Here is a 19,057-nt window from a genome sequence, read left to right on the forward strand (position 1 = left end):
TTATTGAGAATATATCTGTACTTTGCTCCACTCAGTCTCCCAGTCCCTGTTGCTAAGAATCCCCCCAAAGCATGATGCTGCCACCACCATACTGTAGTGCTGCTGTGAAGGCTCTGCATACAAACATTTCAAAAATTCTGTTTTCACCTTGCCATGATGGGGTACTGAATATAGATCAGTGAGAATAAAAATAAATCTTAACGGCACTTTTGTAATACATCATTTTACCTTTGTGGGTCTAAAAGTTTCAAAATTCCTTTTTTTATTCCTCTAAGTTTTTCTGAACTTTAACTTGAAATGCAGATGTTTATGATTTTTAAGAATATATTTTAAAAATATTTGTGTGCTTTTGTTAGTTTTAATTTGAGAGATGTAAGGTCTGCGTTCCTACCGTGGTACGAATGAGTCCGTTTTCTGCAGCGTTGTCGGGTCGAGCTCGAACAGTGAGGCGATGTCATTCCCATGAGTCACTGCCACCAGCTTATACTTTATCCTTTCACCGTGGGAACGCTTGTTGCTACGACTACCATCCACCTGCAGAGAGGTTAGAGGTCAATGTGAGGATGAGATGTATATCAAATAATAACAGTATATTAAAATCGTTTAACTCCAAAACAGATAGAAAGATTTAGAGCTCCCCCTACTGGCTGGCTGCAGGGAAGGTCATAAGCTCCGCCTCCTCCATGTTAACAGATTGGACATGGGTGTAAATAAAGAACTGAGATGAACCTCTGATTTAAAGAAGGATTGTTTCTACAGTGGACTCTTGAAAATTTCACTGGTTGAAGTTAAATGTGTTTTGGTTGAAGGTGTGTTGTAAATTTCGAGGCTCTGGGGTTGTTTCCTTTGATGAAAGGGACAGAAGCATATTGTCCATATTTATATATAGTCAATAGTTACATGAGCAAAAAAGTAAAAACATTTACTCACAGCAGGAGGAGGCTCAGCGTTGTCTCCTTTATAACCCGGGTTCTCCTAAAATAAAAACAACGGCTCAGTCCAAGATCAATAAAAGTCAGAAAATCTACTAGCATGGTTATTTTCATTCTTCCAAGTGGGAAGGAGCCGGGTGTATAGAGAATTTTACACTTTAAAAAGTTTTACACACCAGAAGTAATCAAACATTGAATGATAAAAGATGTGCATTTTATTAGACCCCCCTCCCCCACTGTTGCCATGGTTACCTCAGCAGCGAGGTACTGTCCTGTGGCCAGGTGTTTGAATCGATAAAGGCTGTTCCAGTGGCCTGCCCCCCCACGGCATGGGTCGTGGTGGACAACCTCGACCTCCCACAGGGCATTAGAGCTGGTGGCCGACGTTGCAGACTGTCTCAGCGTGGTTCGGAGGAAAACGTGGATTTTGCTCTTGTACTCGTCACAGGTGAGAAACTTTTCCTGCTCAGCGTGGAACAGACGAACGACGTCGCCCTGCCGAAGGGAGAGAAACAGCGTTTTTTAATCCAGATGACAAAAGAGCCAACAGTAAGACTAGGGATGGAGATATAAACTGTGATGTAGGACAAACATCTCCAGACTTTTATGAAATCATAGTTTAATGTTATTCAGTTTTTCCTGATTCAGTTCAGAGATAAAAATAAAAGCCTCACTCCTTTGAGGACTTCCTCTCTGTGGTCGCTGAACATCATGAATAGGTTGATCTTCCAGCTGGTGTTGCAGTTCACAGAGTTCACCTGCAGGTGGCGACAGCAGTGTTAGAGCAGCTTATCAGTACAGTACATGATCTCATGGTCAGTCTTCCGTGTGTGGGTGCGTCACCTCTTTGCAGCCCGGGTGGTCAGTCAGTTCATAGTTGGAGGCGTGGAGCGGCTGTCCGGCGTTCACCGGGTTCAGGATCACTTTGTCTCCTACAACGACCTGAAACACGAGGCACAGACACTGATAATACCGCCAAAGGAAATATCTCTTTGGGTGGTAAATACAAAAATAATGATGATTACAGAGCAATGAGTTTAGTTTAGAAGACAAACTAAATTAAGAAAACCATAGTTCCCCAAATATTTTTCCTAAGGATCAAAGAAGAATCAAGAATGTCAAGCCAAGGGTTAAAAATCCAGGTATTTACCCCCAGTGCCAGATAAAGGTTAATGTAGATGATATTTATGATCTGATAGCCATTATACATATACTGGAGCACATCAGGCCCCTCACATCCCCCTAACTGGCCCCCAGAGCATCCCCAAATTTAGAACATGTGCAGAGGTGCTCCCAACAGCTATTAAAACAACTCCAAAACAACTGACATTATACAGTTTTATCAAGATGACTTTATGTTTCATTAATTTTTTTTCCCCAGAAAACCACCTGTTGGCCATTACTAGCAAATATGATGCATGTTAAACATGAATTTATCGGTCCATTTCTGATGAAATTGCCATTTTCTATGTCAACTTTTGGCTTCAGGAATATTCAGCTAAAATATCTCAATCGCCCCCTTGTGGCTGGCTCTGATAAATAGGACTGATCTCACTGGTAAAAATTACATACATCTGAAAGAAAATTGAAATATTTTAACAAAAATGTAGTCGACGACCCCTGTACTAGAGGGTAGAAGGTCACGAGACAAAATAGTTTCAAAAGGTCATCAAAAACAGAGTGGGCCAACATGTTATTTTACTCTTCATAAAAATTATGAGAAATACAATTTTCCATTTTCCATAAAGTCAATAATAGGTTTGACACTAAATTAAAACACCAATTCCAAAAAAGGGATTTGAAGGATGTAGGGCAGTGTTACTCAACCCCATTCTACCAAACAGCCAAACTGTTGAAAAATAAATTTTCAAGAGCCACAATCCAAGGGGTGATAAGTGGAAAAAAGGGTTAAAGTGGCAACAGAAATAAGTTAAAGGTGGCAAAAATCGTAAAAAGTGACAAAAAAGTGGCAAAAATGGGCAAAAAGGGGCAAAATAGGCTTTAAATTGCAAAGAAATGGTCAAAAAGCAGCAAAAACTGAAAAATAAATTTCGAAAAGTGACTTCAATGAGAAGAAATTTAGGAAAAAATGGAAAAAGCAGCAAAGAGTAGCAAAAATGAAAAAAAAAAGTGGCCTTTTATGGCAAAAGGCAGATTAAATGGGCAAAAACTGGCAAAAAGGGAGAAAAATTGCAAACAGCAAAAAGCAGATTTAAGTGGTAAAAACGGATGAAAAGTGGCAAAAACAAGTGGCAAAAATGTGCTAAAAGCAGCAAAAATGGGGGAAAAAGGGGCCAAAAGTTACAACGGAGGGCAATAGAAATACACAGACAAAAAAAGGTGGACAAACTGATAAATGTTACTTGCCATGGATATTTTGTGAGGCTAGAGTTCCCTTTTTAAGGGTTTCTGGTGGAATGGTATTTCAAATTAAGAGATAAAAGAGCCACAAATCATCCCAAAGGAGCCACGCGTTGAGTGTCACTGAGATGCACTGGTACCACTTATTTTCAGACCAAGTACGAGTACTTAATAATCCAGAATATGAATACTAATAATACCTTTAAAAGGGATTATAGTTTGTTTATTCCATCAGATGTTCTTCAATCCTCCTCTTGACAATTATCAGTGCTTAGATATGAGTATGCTCTACTTTTATCACCCCTGTTTATGATAAACTATCAAACTGCAGACATCGCTTTAACTTGCCTACCCTCTTTAACACTGGTAGACTAATATCTCACAGTAAAATGATAGCAGGTTCAGTATCGTAGGCCCTGAATTAACACTGATATCCAATACCGTACTGGTGCATCCCTAACAGTCCATTAAACCCTCAGATGCTCAGGTGTACGGTGTGAGGTGTATTTACGTTGTCTCCATTGGCGCGGAGCTTCCAGAAGGGCTGTATGAAGAGCCAGGAACCTTCGTTCCCCGTCCCGTCCAGAGTGACCCGCATGGCGTTCTTCTCCAGCAGCGCCGGCAGGCGTTTGTTCACCGTCAGATATTTATTACTCTTCATGTGGAGTAACTGAGGACAGAGGAATAATACAAGAGACATTATGACATTAATATAAACTTATTTATTTCTCATTAAAAAGCACCAATGATAGCGACTTTACCAAATACTCCAAAGTCATTGTCAACTTTTCTAAAGAGTTTTGACAGAACTCTCTCTCTCTGAAAGGTTAGAAATCTGGATGAAAATTAGGAAGTTTCTGTACTTTCTAAAACCATCAATCATAAAAGTAGTTTGGTCTGTTAGAATCACATGAGACTCAAGGGAAGAGGATGTTTGCAGATGGCATCATGCTGCATAAAGAATGCATAGAGAGGCGATATAAAGGCTGGGCTGTGGAGAAGTGGAAACATGCTTTGAAGAGTGACCAATCACGCTTCTCTGCTGGACAAGTCTGGGTTTGGAGGACTCTGGGATGATGTCACCCACCTGACTGCACTGTAGGGCTGCTATAGCTGCAGAAGGGGGCCAACTCTATAATAAAGTTTTTGAATACAATGTCATTAAGTTAATGATCAAGCATCTGAATACTTTTGTCCATATCTCGTTTATCATTACTCAGATTAAAAGTACTGAGTGAAGAGTTCAGGTTGATGTTCCCCAGCCCTAGCTCCTTTCAACTCTTAAAGGGACGGCTACACTTTAATTACACAGTTTAATTGAGCTCTACAGACCTGTGGAACTGCTACACACCTCTAATAGACAAAACAAACCCACGCCTCTCTGTTACAGGAATCTGTTAATAACAGTCTGACACAGTTCCACTCAGAGTCGTCACGCCGGCTGTGCGGTTGTGTGGTTTTATGACAGATCTCCAGCCATGAGGCCAGGTCAATATTGACTCTGACAGATAGCCAAACGTCGACACAATGAGTGAACCACAACGGCAGATTGGTTTGGGATCACACATGACAGATGTCCCATTGATGAGGAGGATGACGAATCATAGAAACATGGAGAGGCTATGACAGTGAACTGTCATCAGTGTGTCCTAGACCGGTCTATGCACTGGTCCAGGACTCCCCAGACTGATGCACTGGGATCTTTGTGGTATTGAGAGTTAATAAATGAGTTTTCTACCTGTATGACGGTGCCATATTTGACGACGTCTCCGTGGACTTTCTTGTTTTCTGTTTCGTTCTGTTTCTGCTCCAGGTTCGACGCATGCTGCCACACAGAAACACACAGACAGTCCTTTAGCAGTCCTCCCAGACAACACATCCTAACAATAACATTAAACAGCAATATGACAGACCATGTGTGGTAGTAAGGTTCAATCACTCATGCTTCCTGTCATCATAAATATTTTATTCTCAGTGGAAAAGAAGCTGGAGACTCTTTCATACCCATTAAAATGTTAAATCATGCTTCTTTTGGCTATTTGACCACTAGAGAGTATTTAAGGGTTAAGTTTTGATGCTACTATCCCATGGCCTATCTAATTATATCACTGATATCATATCATGTAGTATTTTATCTTATTGTACCATACCATATGTGCTGTACTGTATCTCATTAACTGTACTGAATTGCATCTAACTGCATGGCAATGATCTTTTCCTGTGGAACAGTTTGTTATCATATCGTACCCCACCATAACCTGCCGTATCCTCCTGCATTATATCAATGGTATCAAACTCAATTCAATTCAAAGAAAAAAGCTTAATTGGTCCTCAGAGAGAAATTCAAGGCACTATCATGTCAGATGTATTGTATGGAATAGTATCATAACATACTGTAACAATCTATACTGTACTATATCATCATCATATTGTATGGCACTGTATGCCATTATATGTCATTGTAATATGTCACTGATTTACCTAATATCACAATAAAACAGAGTAAAATAAACACTATAATTGCATGTTCTTCATAGACTTTTGCCATCATTGAAAACTGCTCCGTGACCCACTTTTGGGTCCCGACCCACCATTGGAGAAACACCATTAGATCATATGTCATATCATGTCATAACTTACTGTATAGAATAATATTATCATATCATGTAGTAACGTATCATATTGTTAGGTCATATCAGATTGCATCATGTCATGTTCTTGGTTTGTATCGTATCTTATAGTAATGTAAAGTATTGTATCGTTGCGTTTTTTCATATCATATCGTATCATGTTGTAAGATATATCTCTGGATCATATTATATCTTATTGTATAATGTTGTATCATATTGTAATGTGTTGTTGGTTGGTATGGTATGGTATCATACTGGGTATGATACTGGTCAGCTCGGGTCAGCTCATACCGTATCGTGTTGTGCTGTAACACATATCGTTGGTTTGTATCCTATTTTATTGTCTCATATCGTATTATGTAGAAACATATCGTATCATGTCATGTCACGATTTGTATTGTATCATATCTTATAGTAACATAAAGTATTATATCGTTGGGTTTTTTTATATTGTATTTTGTCATGTATCAAATTGTATGGTGTTGTTGGTTGGTATGGTATCGTATCATGTTGTAACATAGCGTGGTAACACACTGTATCATATTGTTGGTTTGTATCCTGTTGTATCCTGTCATTTCCTGTCGATGGGTCATATCATATTGAAGGTTTGTATTGCATCATGTAACGGATTGCGGTAACATCTCATATTGTTGGTTTGTTTCCTGTCATTTGCTATCGTTGGGTCATATCATATTGAAGGTTTGTATTGTATCATGAAGTAATATTTCGCATCATGTGGTCGAACCATCACATCATGTAGTGTTGCTGGTTTGTAAAGTAAGGTATAACATCATAATTTACAGTGTTGTTGGTCTGTATCCTGTTGTATCCTGTTATATCATATCGTTGGGTCATATTTTGTAGCATGCTGTATCATTTTGAAGGTTTGTATGCTATTTTATCATGTTGTAACATATCCTTTCACTGGATTGGATCATACAGTATCATGTCATGTCCTATCATGTTGTATTGTTACATGACAGTGTTTGGGAAAGGGCAAAAGTACTTCCTCTTACTCCTGATTGGTCCTGTCACTTTCTAACTGGGCCCAAACAGTTCAGACAAGAGCTTTGCAAGATGGATTCACCCGTGAGAAACAGGAAATGGGTGTATCCATCTGCTTTGCAAGGTTAGTGGCATTGTTAGTTTGTACTGTATTGTATCATGTCAAATCACAGGTTTGTGTCGTGTTGTTGGTTTGTATCATATCCCATCATGCTGTTATGTAACGTAACATGGGGTATCAAATTAATGGGATCACACGCAACCATACCAAATTATATTGATCATATCATATTGTATTGATTGTATTGTAACGTACCTTTTGTACTGTACCGTATGACTGTATTGCCTTCTATCAATCATACTGTACTGCATCATACGCTCCCATATCGCATCAATTTTATTGTGTCCTATTGACCTTGATATAATATATTTTATTGAACTTTTATGTACTGTATCTTATTAATTTCAAGAGATAAAAAAAACACAACGGCTTATTCACAATAAAAGACAAAAAACTACACAAGCCACAATCCTGGAGTGTCTCAGTGACATCTCTGATTGGTGGAGGCTGCTGTTACCATTGAAATGTTTACCACACCTGGAAACGTCGACTGTTGGCCGCTGATGACGATACCTGCAGCTATTTTATAAAACTATGAAAATAAACAGAAACTACAACATAAAACAGCATTATTAAATAATAGAAATACTAGCATGAGGATAAAAATGTCTGTCATTGCTGCAGTCGGAGTGTACAGGCGGATATTTGGCTTGGCTCCACAGTAACAAAAGTCTAATGATGAGGTGTACATGTGCTTTTACCTGTAGTTTCTGCAGCAGGACCACGTCAGCGATCTTGTCTTTCTCATGTTTGGCTTGTTTGGCTTTCCAGAACTGTTTCTGAGCCGAGTAGCGGCTCATAGGACAAACTTTGAACAGACAGTCTGAGAAAGGAAAACAGCTCTGGTTAGAAGAGAAAAGGTACTTTTAGTTTGGTAAAAACACCACGGGAAGCCTGGAAATGTTTAACATTTATATTCTCCTTTAATTCCCTCTTTATTTTGAGTCATTTTCAAACCGTGAGGCTATTTATAGCCTCATGGTGGGATTAGTTCAGCAGCAATGGATGGACCAGCGGACCAGTACAGGAGGATAATGGGTTGTTTTGGTATCAGAACATCAAACTGGTGAAGTGTCTGACATTAAGCCTCTCTGGACAGGAATGTTGGAATAATGACCGTCCCATGACCAAAGATAGTCCCTCTGGCTGTGATCTGATTACCCAGCAGTGACCGTAATTAAAGATGATGAAATGAATGAATTTAATCAGTGAGAAAAGGAAGATCTTTGTCCCATTATAAATGAGCCGAATTCTTCGTTGTTGTGTTTTAGCCATTAACTTTAATTTAAAAGTATTAGGGGTTCCAGCCTTAATGTTTAAACCACATTGTCATTAAGACTCAGAACTAATGCATTTATCATTTTTGTACATTTCAATCACATGCTATTTTGTCCTTTCAGATGCACCGTAGTTAATCTACTATTTTACATCACTATAAGAGCAGGAAGCTGCTACCATGAGTAGCATTCAGCTGCTACCTCGCTGTGGTAGCTTCTTAAAGAGCACTAAAAGAACAAAATAGCATTAATGCTACAAAAACAAACCAATGCATCCATTTCAGATGTTAATCTCATAATGTTCAACACGTTAACGCTGATTGTCGTTAAGAGAATTTTAGACTGTAAACTTAGCTTAGCATTGTAGCATCACCATTAAAGTATCCCCAAAACACCAAACTAACAGATCTGTCTTTGGTGCTCCAGGGGCTAAAGCTAACGTGGATAAGCGACTATAACTTCTTCTAAAACAGGTCCATCAGACCTCTGATCTTTTATTTATAAATGTTGTTTAGTCCATAATGTTTGCGATGGTTCAAGAGGATCTTGCTGCAGACCTCCATGGTGAGGCGTTCAGCAGCAGACCTCTACGCTGGGGTGATGACGTATATTACCTGAGCCAAAAGTGCAAGACTTGGTAGAAAAAACCCAAAGTTCTTAAGGCTGAAAAGTCATTTAAAAGTAAAAAAGTAGAATTTTTTTTACTTTAAAAGTAGTAAATGCACAGCTTTCTTCTTTTACTTTACACCAGAGGTGTCAAACTCAGTCACAGCAGGGGCCGGATTCTGAATTAAGGTCTAACATGACAGCCTTACTGGGTCAACATTTTACCATAAACTGTCAACCTCTGTTTCATATTATGAGGAGAAAAACTTATCACAGATGACAAATGATCCTGAGATTTTAAAAAAGTCAAAATTAAAGTTTAAAAGCTAAGAAATCTAAGATAAGACTTTAACTTATTAGGTCATAAGGTCACTACATGAAATTGAGCGTAAAGATACTGTTTCAAAAAGGCAAATATATCAAATAAAAAGTTACAATCATGTTTTCAAGGTTGAAATATGAGATAAAATGTTAAAAAGTTAGTTTAAAATGTCAAAATGTGAGATAAAATTTAAAATTGTAAGTCTAGAAGGTCAAAATATGGGATTAAAAGTCAAGGTTGGAAGTTTAAAAGGTCAACATGTGAGATCAAATTTGAAATAAGTTAAAAAGGTCAAGATATTAGTTTAAATTTTAAATTGTGAGTCTATAAGGTAAAAATATTTCATTTTTCAGCGTTTAGGTTTGTCCTAATTCATTATGTTTCTAATCATGGTTTTAAAAAATATAACTCTACATCTGATTTTGACAACGTCAGAGTGGACGGGGTCCAGCGTCCCCCTGAGATCTTTGGCGCCCCCCCTAGGGGTGCTCGGACCCCAGGTTGGGAACCACCGTGCTAGCGCAAACAGGATGCATGAGGACTAAGGCTGCAGGGAAGCAGAAATTCAGTAAATAAAGCTGGACTAAAGGCATAAAGGAAGAAACAAAGAGGTAAATATTGACTCTCCACCAACAGTTTCAGAGAGTAAACATTATTTGCCTGAGTAAGCACTTTGCTTCATGTTTGGAAGATCTTAACAGATGTGTGGGTTTGAAATCACCTCAAATACAACCACAGGCCTGTTTTTCATAGCAAACACACACTCACTGTCCTGATGACTGCATTTTTACCTTTGATTAAATAAATAAAGACGTAAAAATCAGTTTTGAACACAAAGTGACTTGAAGGGCTGCTTAATTATGGCTTTATGACTGAGACTGAGAACATTTATTGACTTGTATAACACCTATGTGAGAATTTTAAATGACTGAATAACATGGTAAGTTATTATCCTCTACCGTTACAAGCCTTCCAGGGCCAGCTGCTGAGAAGCATCCCCTCAGCATGATGCTGCCACCACCGTGCTCCACAGTAGGGATTCTAAGTATTTACCTTGATTTTTTAATTTATAAATGAAGAATTTGTGTGTAAAGAAATGCAGTTGAATAGAATTAGACACTGAATATTGAAATAAAAACATCATACTGCTGATAGAAAAGCATCTGCATGATTAAAGCACGATTAACGAGCCTCCACAGTCTATCCTGTCCTTCTCCAGTTCCAGATATCATCATACTGTAATCCATGACTCTCTTTCTCAGGTTAAAGATATTTTTATTGGAACCTAAAAAGGTAAATTTGTATGGTAGAAGGAGCTTCAGCGATCCTCAGATAAAAAAAAAATAATATCAGCAGCACTAATTTAACAGTTCTAGACACAATCAGACAAAATAGACTAAAAACTAACATTAAAAGGTTAAAGCAAACATGACTGACTGAATCCATCATGATAAGAGCGTGGTTCAGCTGGTTCAAACTCAATCTGTGTGTTTATATCAGGATCAAACTCTGCTTTTCTTTGGAGAGTAAAAAGAGTCTGGATGATGCCGGTCTGACGTCTGAGCTGGACTATGGAGACGAGCGCCTCGTCTCAGAGCTGTGGACTCTACTCATCATGGAGCTCTGAGGTTCATCTCTGACTTTAAAGCCCTCACTGTTTGACATGTTGGATGGTCTTAGACTAAAACAGTGGTGTGTTCTTATTTACAAGGCCAGTCTCCACTACTTCCTTCATCTCTCCTGACCCACATCAGTCTGAGGAGCACAGGAACTTAAAATCTTCTGTCTCAGAATCTATTCTTTCTGTGTGCCAAAGCTCAGAGCTGAACTAGGAAAAGAGTTTAAGTTCGCTGCTTCTTTACCTGGAATACTTAGAAAAGACCTGAAACTTGTTTTGATTAGATATGGCTGATTCTGTCAGATGTTTTCCGCTAAAAATCTCTTATCTGGTGTCTGTGAATGAATGTCGTCTCTGTCGATTGTATTAACTCATTCAGTGCCAGCCCTTTTATAAAATGGGAAATGCCTTGTGCCAGCGTTTTTGGCCATTTTGAGTCACCTTTCAAGACCCACAGAATATTTTGTACTATGATTCTGAAAACACCAAATAGCTCAAATGAAAGAACTCTCTACTTCATCATGGAAAAAAACGTTTGTAGCTTGTTCTGTTCTTGATTTATCTGAAATTGAATAGAGGCTTGTTTCACCAAAAAGACCACTTTTCTTCTAGAAAGCTGAGAAAATGCATTTTTTTGAAAGAGAGTCTGTCAAGCAGAGCAGTAATCTGAATGTTATAATTTTGCCTTCAGTGACATAAAAGACATCTGAAAATTGTATTACAAATGTTATTTTATTGTAAAATAAATAACAATGCTTCCAGTCACTGCTATACCATTCACACTATGGAACTGGACGGCCTCCATAGGACCTCCCTATACGCCCACGTCCTCTCCTGCTTGTCGCTGTATGCATCCAGCTGGCGAGAGGCTGCCTTATTTCTGTGATGCACGGGGGGGAACCTTGCGGCATTCTTTAGCCTCTTTGCCGACCGAGGCAGATCAATAAAAGCGCCGATCCCTGGATTTGCTGTGGTTAAGTTCAGTGTCGGTTTCAGTGAGCAAACGATTTCTCAGGCAAAAGTTTAAAGTTTCTTCCAGCGTCTAAGTTAGAACTTTTAGCTTAGATTACCTCCGTAATGATCGCTCTGCTCTTTGACCCCAGGGTGCCCACCTCTGACGTTTGATCTACCGTCACTTCCGACTGTAGTGTTCCGACTACATATCCCAGATGCCCCAAAATTACCCACAGGGAGCGTGAGAGCGTCCCCTTGTGCCAGCCGCCGAAAAAAAACACTTTGACGTATATATACATCAATGGCACTCAATGAGTTAAGGTTGCTGTGAATGACTGCTGCTGGTTAACTGTGCTGCTGCCTGTCCTTTCCAGGATGCTCTTAAATATAAAGACTGTTAATCTCAAGGTTATTCCTGGTCACATAAGGGTCAAAGAGGATTAGGGCCACTGAAAAATCTCAGACAATATTTTTTTAAATCTGGAAATAAATGTCAACACTCTGAGATTAAAGTCAAAACTCTGAGATTAAAGTCAAAACTCTGAGATTATAGTATGGATTCTATGATTAAAGTCAAAACTCTGAGATTAAAGTCAAAACTCTGGGATTAAAGTCAAAACTCTGAGATTATAGTCAAAACTCTGAGATTAAAGTCAAAACTCTGAGATTAAAGTCAAAACTCTGAGATTATAGTCAAAACTCTGAGATTATAGTCAGGATTCTATGATTAAAGTCAAAACTCTGACATTAAAGTCAAAACTCTGAGATTATAGTCAAAACTCTGAGATTATAGTCAAAACTCTGAGATTATAGTCAAAACTCTGAGATTATAGTCAAAACTCTGAGATTATAGTCAAAACTCTGAGATTATAGTCAGGATTCTATGATTAAAGTCAAAACTCTGAGATTATAGTCAAAACTCTGAGATTAAAGTCAAAACTCTGAGATTAAAGTCAAAACTCTGAGATTATAGTCAGGATTCTGAGATTAAAGTCAAAACCCTGAGATTATAGTCAAAACTCTGAGATTAAAGTCAAAACTCTGAGATTATAGTCAAAACTCTGAGATTATAGTCAGGATTCTGAGATTAAAGTCAAAACTCTGAGATTAAAGTCAAAACTCTGAGATTATAGTCAGGATTCTGAGATTAAAGTCAAAACTCTGAGATTATAGTATGGATTCTATGATTAAAGTCAAAACTCTGAGATTAAAGTCAAAACTCTGAGATTAAAGTCAAAACTCTGAGATTAAAGTCAAAACTCTGAGATTATAGTCAAAACTCTGAGATTATAGTGAGGATTCTATGATTAAAGTCAAAACTCTGACATTAAAGTCAAAACTCTGAGATTACAGTCAGGATTCTGAGATTAAAGTCAAAACCCTGAGATTATAGTCAAAACTCTGAGATTAAAGACAAAACTCTGAGATTATAGTCAGGATTCTGAGATTAAAGTCAAAACTCTGAGATTAAAGTCAGGATTCTGAGATTAAATTTAAAACTCTGAGATTACAGTCAAAATTCTGAGATTAAAGTCAGGATTCTGAGATTAAAGTCGGAGTTCTGAGATTAAATTTAAAATTTTGAGATTATGGTCAAAATTCTGAGGTTAGAGTCAGAATTCTGAGATTAAATTTAAAATTTTGCAATTATGGTCAAAATTCTGAGGTTATAGTCAAATTTCTAAGATTAAATTCACAATTCTGAAATTGAAGCAGAAACTTCGAGATTAAAATAACAATTCTGAGATTAAAGACAAAATTCTGAGATTAAAGTCAAAATTCTGAGATTAAATTCCAAATTTAGAGCTTAAATTTAGGTTTCTGAGATTAAAGTCAGAACTTTCAGAAAGACTTACAAAATGTCAGACTTCTGACTTCAAACCTTAATCCCAGAATTATGACTTAATCTCAGAATTCAGACTTTATTCTCAGAAATCTGCCCTTAATCTCTGGGTCTGAAAATAAATTTGATCTTAAAAATATTTACTTGCCCTTATCCTCCTCTAGTTAAATGAACAGAATAAAATTGATTAGAGGAAGCAGCCTAATAGAAGGTTTGATGTAGTGTTACCATTTAATCTAACACCAGTTAAACCGTGACACCGTCAGATCAAATAAATGATGAAAGGTGACGTGTAATTTATGGTAAATCTTCTCGCTGAGTTTGTTTATTGGCTTTAAAAATCTGTGATCAGATATTTCATTAAGATTTAAAACATGACTTCCATTTTTTAAAGTGATGTTTCTGGTGTTTACTTTTATGTAAATGAGCTCTCATGTCTCACCTGTACCTGTAGGACCTGGTGAGTACCCGGTCTAAGGTCCTGTCTCAAGGTTTACTAAAGGAGGCCGGGTTTAGCTCACCTTTAGATCTGTAATGATGTGATATCCGCTCTATGGGATAAAGTTGGTTCTGCCAGTCACTTCCTGTGATCTACTTCTGAACTAGTTCAGACCTCAGCTGCTCCAAACCCAAACGAGCAGCGAGCAGATGGCGTCCCGTGTTTTTATACGTGACCCCGTCAGAGATGGAAACGTCAGCAGCAGCCTCTAAAGACGGACGCTGGAGTCACATCAGACGTGTTATTTATATTTCACTCATCGTTCACAGAGGAGACCATGTGTCCTCTGTTTCTAGAATAACTCTTCCTCCTCCTGCAGCTCATCATCATCATCACAGCAAACATCCCAGACGCTCAGACTCCACTGTCAGTGTGAGGATGATGACTCTCTGATCCTGCGCTCGGCTGTACCAGATGTTTTTAATCATCGTACTCTCACTTCAAACTGGTTCTACCACTAAAACCAGTCACTACGAGGTAACCAAATATTCACACTGCTGAGTGACGAGACAAAGTGACTAAACCAGATCACAGATAAACAGCTGCTGTGGTTGTTTGTAAAGAGATACAGCCAGTGTTCCTCATTCTCCAGGATTCCCTGATATTTTTATTCATCTCAAGTACAGAACAGATAAAAAATAAGATGTGACCTTTGACCTACAGGTGCATCTAAAAAGAATGAGAATATCTTTAAAGAGTTCTTTAAAAAAAGGTTAAACTTTAGAAATTCTAGATTCATTAACACTGTTCAGAAGGAGGGTAAGCCACATCTCCTTCCTTTTAAAAACATTTTCTTGACTTTTTTTCTTATATTTCAACATTTTTAAGTCATGATTTTGAATTTAATCTTATATTTTGACCTTTAAACGTCACAGTTTCTAATTTCAATTCATCTATTTGCCTTTTTAAAACATTTTCTTGATATTTTAGCTCATATTTTGACATTTTTAAGTCGTGATTTTGAGTGTAATCTTATATTTTGACCTTTAAAAGTCATGGTTTCTAATTATATTTCATCTACTTGCCTTTTAAAAACAACATCTGACAAATTTACCTTTTCACTTCTATTAAAGACACCCTGACCCTTAAACCTTGACCCCACAGACTCGGTCTTACCTCTGAACTTCTTCGGGGGATTCTCCAGATCTCCAGCGGCCGGTTCGACCACACATCGGTCATCTACCAACCTACAGACAAAGACAACAGGACAAAATGTCAGAGTAGGAATGCGTACATCGATTTAAAAGTCACAGAGAGAGAGAGGAGGGAATGTACTGTTATCTCCACCAATAAATGCATTGTATTTCAATGATTGCGCGGTTTTTGCACTCTCTAAATCTGTGCAAATTATTCAAAATGATATGGTCCCTGACCCTGTTTAATGCTTCCCTAACTGTGCTGCAGAGCAGACATCATTGAGTGTATTTAGTCATCTATTATGGAGTCATTCAAGATTCAAGAATCAAGATTCAGTTTTATTAGTGTCCCAGAGGGCAAACTGGGTTGCAGCGAGAAGCACAAAAAACACAATAAGACATGAAGTTACAGTACAAACATACAACATGCACACAAATAGATATCTTACTGAGCATTATACTAGTACACGCGAGTCATAAAAAATACATATATAAATAAATTTTAAAAAGGGTTTAAAGAAATGCAGCCGGTGTTTTTGTTTATCCTGTGGGTTTATTGATCAGATAAACCACGAGTCAGTAAACGCAGCATGTTTGGCACTGACTCCAGGCTCCTGATTTGTTTAAAGGATGTGGGTTCCCTTCGACTCAGCCTGTTTGAATGCAAAACTTTGACTCTGGTAATACGAGGAGTCACCGCCTCATTCAAATAATGACTAAACACCACTGGTAGTGACATAGTTTTCTGTTTTATTATCAGCATTCTTTTCATTATTCCCTCAAAGCTACTTGTTTTTCCTGGCTACCATTACACCATGAAGACGAAGGAACACTCCAGAGGAAAGGTTATTGAAACGTCTAAGTCGGGGGATGAAGACAAAAACATTCCCAAGGCTCTGAACATCCCCCAGAGTTCAGTTAAATCCATCATGAAGAAATGAAGGAATATGCCACGTCTGCCTGGATCAGACCGTCCTCACAAACTGAGTGAGCGTGAAAGAAGAGAAAAAGCTCAGGTTTAATCTGGACTAGAGTTTCCCAAAAGGCATGTGGGAGACTCCATGGTCAAGAGGAAGAAAGTTCTTTAGTCCAATGAGACCAAACTGAGAAGCACAGTAGTGGCAGCATCATGCTGTGGGGATGCTTCTCAGCAGCCGGCCCTGGAGGGCTTGTTAATGTAGAGGGTAAATGAATGTGGCAGAGTGAAGGAAAATCCTAGAGGACAATCTTATTCGGTCTCCATGAGATCTGTTGCTGGGGAGAAGAATTAATTTCCAGTAAGACAATGAGCCGAAGCATCCAGAGAAAGCTACAGAGGAAAAGGTTTAAACCAGATCATATTTTTATTCTAACTGTCCCCCCAGCATGAGGTCTGCAGATTTCACTCCAGTATAAAAATGTAAATTTAACCTTGATGGTATAAAATATCCTTAAATCATGAAATCTAAACAATTAAAGATTAAAAATAATTACATACAAAGTCAGGAATGTGGGAAAGATATTAAGTTATGTTTTCATTTTATATTTTCAATTTTGTATCTCACAAATACAACTTAAACGTATCAAATTTATGATTTTGTATTTCTATTTCAATTCATATTTTTGACATGTCGTAGATTTTGACCTTTCAAATGCACAATCTAAAATTTTAAGTCATATTTTGACATTTTTAGGTCATGATTTTGAATTTTATCTCATATTTTTTACATTTAAAACTCACGATTTCTAATTTTAATTAATCTATTTGCCTTTACAAAAACATTTTCTTGACTTTTATCTCATATTTTGACCTTAAAAACTCACAATTTGTAATTTTATTTCATCTATTTGCCTTTAAAAAATATTTTCTCCACTTTTAATCCCAAATTTTGACCTTTAAAACTCATTATTTCTAATTTTATTTAATCTATTTGACATTATTTTGACTTTTAATTTCGAGTTTTGACCTTTTAAACTTATAAGTTTGACTTTTTATCTTAGATTTTCTTTAAAGTAATCATTTTTACTTTTTACATCTTAAAATCAGTTTTTCTCCATAACTGTTCCTGGTGAAAATGAGGTTGATGGTTCATGGTTTAATGTTGACCCTGCTAGGCTCTCAGGTTAGACCTAAATCCAGAACCTGGTCCCTGCTGTGACTGAGTTTGGCACCGCTGGTTTAAACAATGAACTAAATAACAATCCTGGTTGGTTTAGACTTAAAGTGTATAGACTGCAGATTATCGGTGGACTGTTCTGCCCTCAGGCCATAGTTTGGACACTGGAGCTGCTCAGAGAGTATTTGTTCATGCAGCGAGCAGACAGCAGGATTACCTGTCCATTAACTCTCATTAGGAGGCCAGGTGAGCCTCTGTGGCTGCAGAGCCGCTCTGTTGACTAAACACTGATGATGAAGAGATTTACTCTAATTACCACACTCACACAGACGCTAGCAGCGGGGGATCAGCTGTTTTTGTTCTCAGACTGCAGCTGTTTCCATCTGTCTTCAAGTTAGCTTCAGTTTGATCAGAGCGTTCTTTAGAGAACAGAGAACCTGACTGGATCTGCCAGAGCTTCAGTTTGATCAGAAAGTTCTGTAGAGAACAGAGAACCTGACCGGATCTGCCAGAGCTTCAGTTTGATCAGAAAGTTCTGTAGAGAACAGAGAACCTGACTGGATCTGCCAGAGCTTCAGTTTGATCAGAACGTTCTTTAGAGAACAGAGAACCTGACTGGATCTGCCAGAGCTTCAGTTTGATCAGAAAGTTCTGTAGAGAACAGAGAACCTGACCGGATCTGCCAGAGCTTCAGTTTGATCAGAAAGTTCTGTAGAGAACAGAGAACCTGACTGGATCTGCCAGAGCTTCAGTTTGATCAGAACGTTCTTTAGAGAACAGAGAACCACTGAATCTGCCAGAGCTTCATTCTCCTGTTATTTTTTCAGTCTCAAGTGTTTTTCTGACTCGCTCTGCGTCTTTTAAATCTCCCCCCCCTTCCTCTCGTCTTCCTCCTCGACCGCCCAGAGAGTCGGCCGCCGCTGAAACCACAACAGCCAATCACGTCTTTTGTCTCCCTGCCAGGTGTGTCCCAGGTGTGTGCGTTCCTTTCTCAGTGCCGTGTGTCTGCTGATTGCTCTATTCACTGAGCTGTCAGACAGACGGGCTGGTTTGTTGACTCAGTGACTAACATGTTCTCTGACATGTTTCTAATGTTGAACAGAAATCCCTTCACTAACATGTTCCAGAATAAACGGGACAGTAAATCTGTCAGACAGCATTCTAACAGTCCGCTCCTTCAGTCTGTTTCGTCTTAGTGTCTGCATCTTTACTGTGCATTAAAACACTAATGATTGACTTATGTTGATGTCTCAGAGCAGATACCAGCACAGATTATTAGCCTTTCTATAGAGCAAGAGCTGATATTTAGAGCCTTTATGTTTTTGCTACTAATGTTAAAAATGTAGATTGATTTAAAGATGAGGAAAGTAATGTCAGACTTCATAGCTTTGGTATGGTGTTCACAAACGCCAGCATGCCAGAGAATAAAGTAGAGGAAACTTGAATAACTTTATAGAGAAATAATGAAATAATTCCAAAAATAAAAACAACAAAAATGAGCAAAATGGCAAAAATCATCGACAAAAAGTGGTACAAAGTGGTAACAGAGAGATAAAATGGATTAAAAGAGTCAGTAATGGGATAATTGCTGCAGAAACTGATTTAAAGACAAAAAGCATTGAAATAGGTGCCAAAATGGATAACGCTTGGCAGAAAA

At 38.1% G+C, this 19,057-nt stretch overlaps 1 protein-coding gene across 1 annotated transcript in view; it reads right to left on the minus strand.

Moving 5' to 3' along the window:
- Nucleotides 1-19,057, minus strand: part of itpr3 (inositol 1,4,5-trisphosphate receptor, type 3) — an 86,720-nt gene that overhangs the window by 46,058 nt on the left and 21,605 nt on the right. Inside the window, exons 2-10 of the mRNA XM_041798983.1 lie at nucleotides 15,285-15,355; nucleotides 7,751-7,872; nucleotides 5,032-5,118; nucleotides 3,805-3,963; nucleotides 1,776-1,874; nucleotides 1,607-1,690; nucleotides 1,185-1,427; nucleotides 931-975; nucleotides 392-534 (exon numbers count right to left, since the gene is read on the minus strand). Coding sequence (XP_041654917.1) covers nucleotides 392-534; nucleotides 931-975; nucleotides 1,185-1,427; nucleotides 1,607-1,690; nucleotides 1,776-1,874; nucleotides 3,805-3,963; nucleotides 5,032-5,118; nucleotides 7,751-7,872; nucleotides 15,285-15,355 — 1,053 coding nt within the window. The remainder of the gene's footprint in view (nucleotides 1-391; nucleotides 535-930; nucleotides 976-1,184; nucleotides 1,428-1,606; nucleotides 1,691-1,775; nucleotides 1,875-3,804; nucleotides 3,964-5,031; nucleotides 5,119-7,750; nucleotides 7,873-15,284; nucleotides 15,356-19,057) is intronic.

This window comes from Cheilinus undulatus, linkage group 11 (assembly GCF_018320785.1).
Source record: "Cheilinus undulatus linkage group 11, ASM1832078v1, whole genome shotgun sequence".
NCBI classification, from domain to species: domain Eukaryota; kingdom Metazoa; phylum Chordata; class Actinopteri; order Labriformes; family Labridae; genus Cheilinus; species Cheilinus undulatus.